The sequence below is a fragment of the Bison bison genome, unplaced genomic scaffold, assembly GCF_000754665.1.
Source record: "Bison bison bison isolate TAMUID 2011002044 unplaced genomic scaffold, Bison_UMD1.0 scf7180017862629, whole genome shotgun sequence".
NCBI classification, from domain to species: domain Eukaryota; kingdom Metazoa; phylum Chordata; class Mammalia; order Artiodactyla; family Bovidae; genus Bison; species Bison bison.
In genome coordinates, this window is record NW_011493201.1 from 31822 (window position 1) to 34538 (window position 2717).

At 35.5% G+C, this 2717-nt stretch overlaps 1 protein-coding gene across 1 annotated transcript in view; it reads right to left on the reverse strand.

The window, feature by feature from the left end:
• Positions 1–2717, reverse strand: part of VBP1 (von Hippel-Lindau binding protein 1) — a 25543-nt gene that overhangs the window by 18935 nt on the left and 3891 nt on the right. The window contains exon 2 of the mRNA XM_010832874.1: positions 2196–2320. Within this exon, the coding sequence (XP_010831176.1) occupies positions 2196–2320 (125 nt within the window). The remainder of the gene's footprint in view (positions 1–2195; positions 2321–2717) is intronic.

Consider the following 2717-nt stretch of genomic DNA (forward strand, 5'->3'; position numbering starts at 1 on the left):
AATTCTCAAACTGCATGTACCTAAAGAAACAGAGTAAAAAGCTTTAAAAAAAAGGATAGAAATTATTTCAGGTTAAGATGGAGGCAGACCCAACATGTACGCTTCTAACTGTTCAAGTAGCCAGGGAAAATACACACTTCCTTTGCAGCCAGGCAGCAGAGAGCTGTTGAGGTGACAGGGACAAACTGAGAGGTGAGCCGATTTCTTACAGCCACTTTTACCAAAGAGAACATGAAGGAACGTTTCTGTTTATAGCAACATTCCAGCTTATTAAGAAATAAAAAATAAATAACTGAATTAGAACATCAGCATTTTGCGACTCATCATTAATGGATTGAGGAATTAAGTATCATTGTAGGAGAGAACTAGATACTATTTACCTCTTAATGGAGAAACCATACACAAACCTATGAAAGTATTACCAAAACAAAAAAAGAGAGAAAGAAACAAAAGAAAAACCTGATTATGAACAAGACTGCAGAGGCAACTATCAATGTATAATACACAGAAAGGGCAAAGAAACATACTTGAAAAGCCCACAGCTGCTGTGAAATTTAGCAACATCCTTCTGAATAACCCACAGATTATAGATCTAAGTGTGAGATAAACAATAAAGCTCTGAGAATAAAACATGAAGAGAATACCCTCATGAACTTGGGATATCTCTTAAACAGGATACAAAAAGCACTAACCATTAAGGAAAAAAAACCTGTTAAATCAAAGTACATTCAAATTAAATGATAAGTCAAACAGGATGTCCACAGTGTATCCTAAAAAGAAAGAGGAATTCCCATCTAAACACCAACTTTTGTATCTCTGCCTAAGTGGTACCCTCACACCCAGACTACCCTTCCTCCCTTTAGTCTGCTTCTAAGCTCATAACCAGCCTTCAACATTCTACACAGCTATCTGCTCCTCTTGGAAGTTTCCCCTGAACCCCTGTGTCTCCCTGCAGCTCACCCCTTCCCCTCTGCTAACTCATCACTCTGTACCACAGCACCTTAACTGCTATATTTTGTGTACTTCTTTTATTTACATACCTATCATGCCACTAGACTACACCCCTACTGAAAGCAGATATTGGTATTTTACCCAAAAACAGTATCTGACACCTATTAGGAACTCCATAACATTTGATATCAGAATGCTGGCACATGTGTATAACAGGTCTCCATAAGTATTTATTACAGTGAATTGACTGCATAAGCTACTATAAAAACATAGGGGAATAAAGGACTGAAAATGGGAATACTTTTGGCCCAAGCTTATTAGTTATGAAATCTTGGGAAAGTCATAACTTCCGTGGGTCTGCCATCTCATTGGCAAAATGAAAAAATGAAGTAGACATTTAGGATGTTATGATCCTAGATGCTATGGAATAAGGACTTCAATACTCATTCTGTTAGGTTTTCAAAAGCATCTTAGACTGACATGAGCAAGTGCTGGTGAGATTGAAGAACTGGAACTCCCACACATTGCTGTAATGTAATATACAACAATAATTGCATATAATAACTGCAATAATATACTACTGCTGTAATGTAATAATGTAATGTGGCTGTATAATATGCTAAAGCCACCTAGGATTTTTGGCAGTTTCTTATAAAATTAAACATACTTACCATACAAGTCAGCGATTCTACCTCTTGGATAATAATCCAGGAGAAATGAAAATATATGTCCATGGAAACATTTAAAACCAAATGAGGAAACAACCCAAATGTCCATTAATACATAAATGGGTAAACAAAATGCGTATGTCCAGACAATGGAATATGACTCAGCACTAAAAAGAAACTAATGTATTGATACCCACAGTACCATGGATGATGACTCTCAAAACCACTATACTAAGTGTAAGAAGCCTGACATAAAAGAGTAGTTACTATATGGTTCCAGTCATATGACGCTCAAGAGCAGACAATACTAATTTATGGTGAAAATAATCAGAACAGTGTTTGTCTCTAAGAGTGAGCATGGTTGGCCAGAAAGGACCGGGAGGAAACTTCCTGGGTAACAGAAATGTTCCATATGTTTATCTGGGCAGTGGTTACAGAAATGGATACATTTATCAAAATTCATAAAACTAAATATTCAACACATAGACATTTTATCTGTGTGCAAATTATCTCAATCTTTCAAAAGTTTCAGCGATGTAATATTAATCTTAAAAACTTAGAAATTTTTACACTTACCTCCTTTTTTTTTGGGCAAGATTGAGTTCCATAAACTTATATTTCTGATACTGTTCATCCAGCTTCTTCAGTACAATATCTGCAGTCTCATTCCCAGGCTGTTTCATGAAGGAATCTACATCTTCCTTTTAATATCAAAAAGAATACATTAAGAATTTTACAATTCATACCTCAGATTTTTGACTGCTTTAGCTTTTTTAAAACATAAAAGGAGCTTGGGGGCGAGGTGGGGGGGAAGAGCTTGTGTTTCTTTTTCTCCAAAGACTTGTTTTTAACTTTTTTAGTTATAAAAAGTTAGAGACCATTTCAGACAGTGCAAATATGTTATGTAGTCAATGTATTCTTCTCCCACCTTCCTATTTACATATAGGGAAAGATGACCTTGCTGAGTTATATATATGCCATGCAGCACTCACAGTAAATACAAAAATTACCAACAAACATGTCATTTAGTCATGTGCCTTAGCCACAAAATGATTCAAAATTATCCATTTTATTACTTACAATTTTAACTCTACAAGC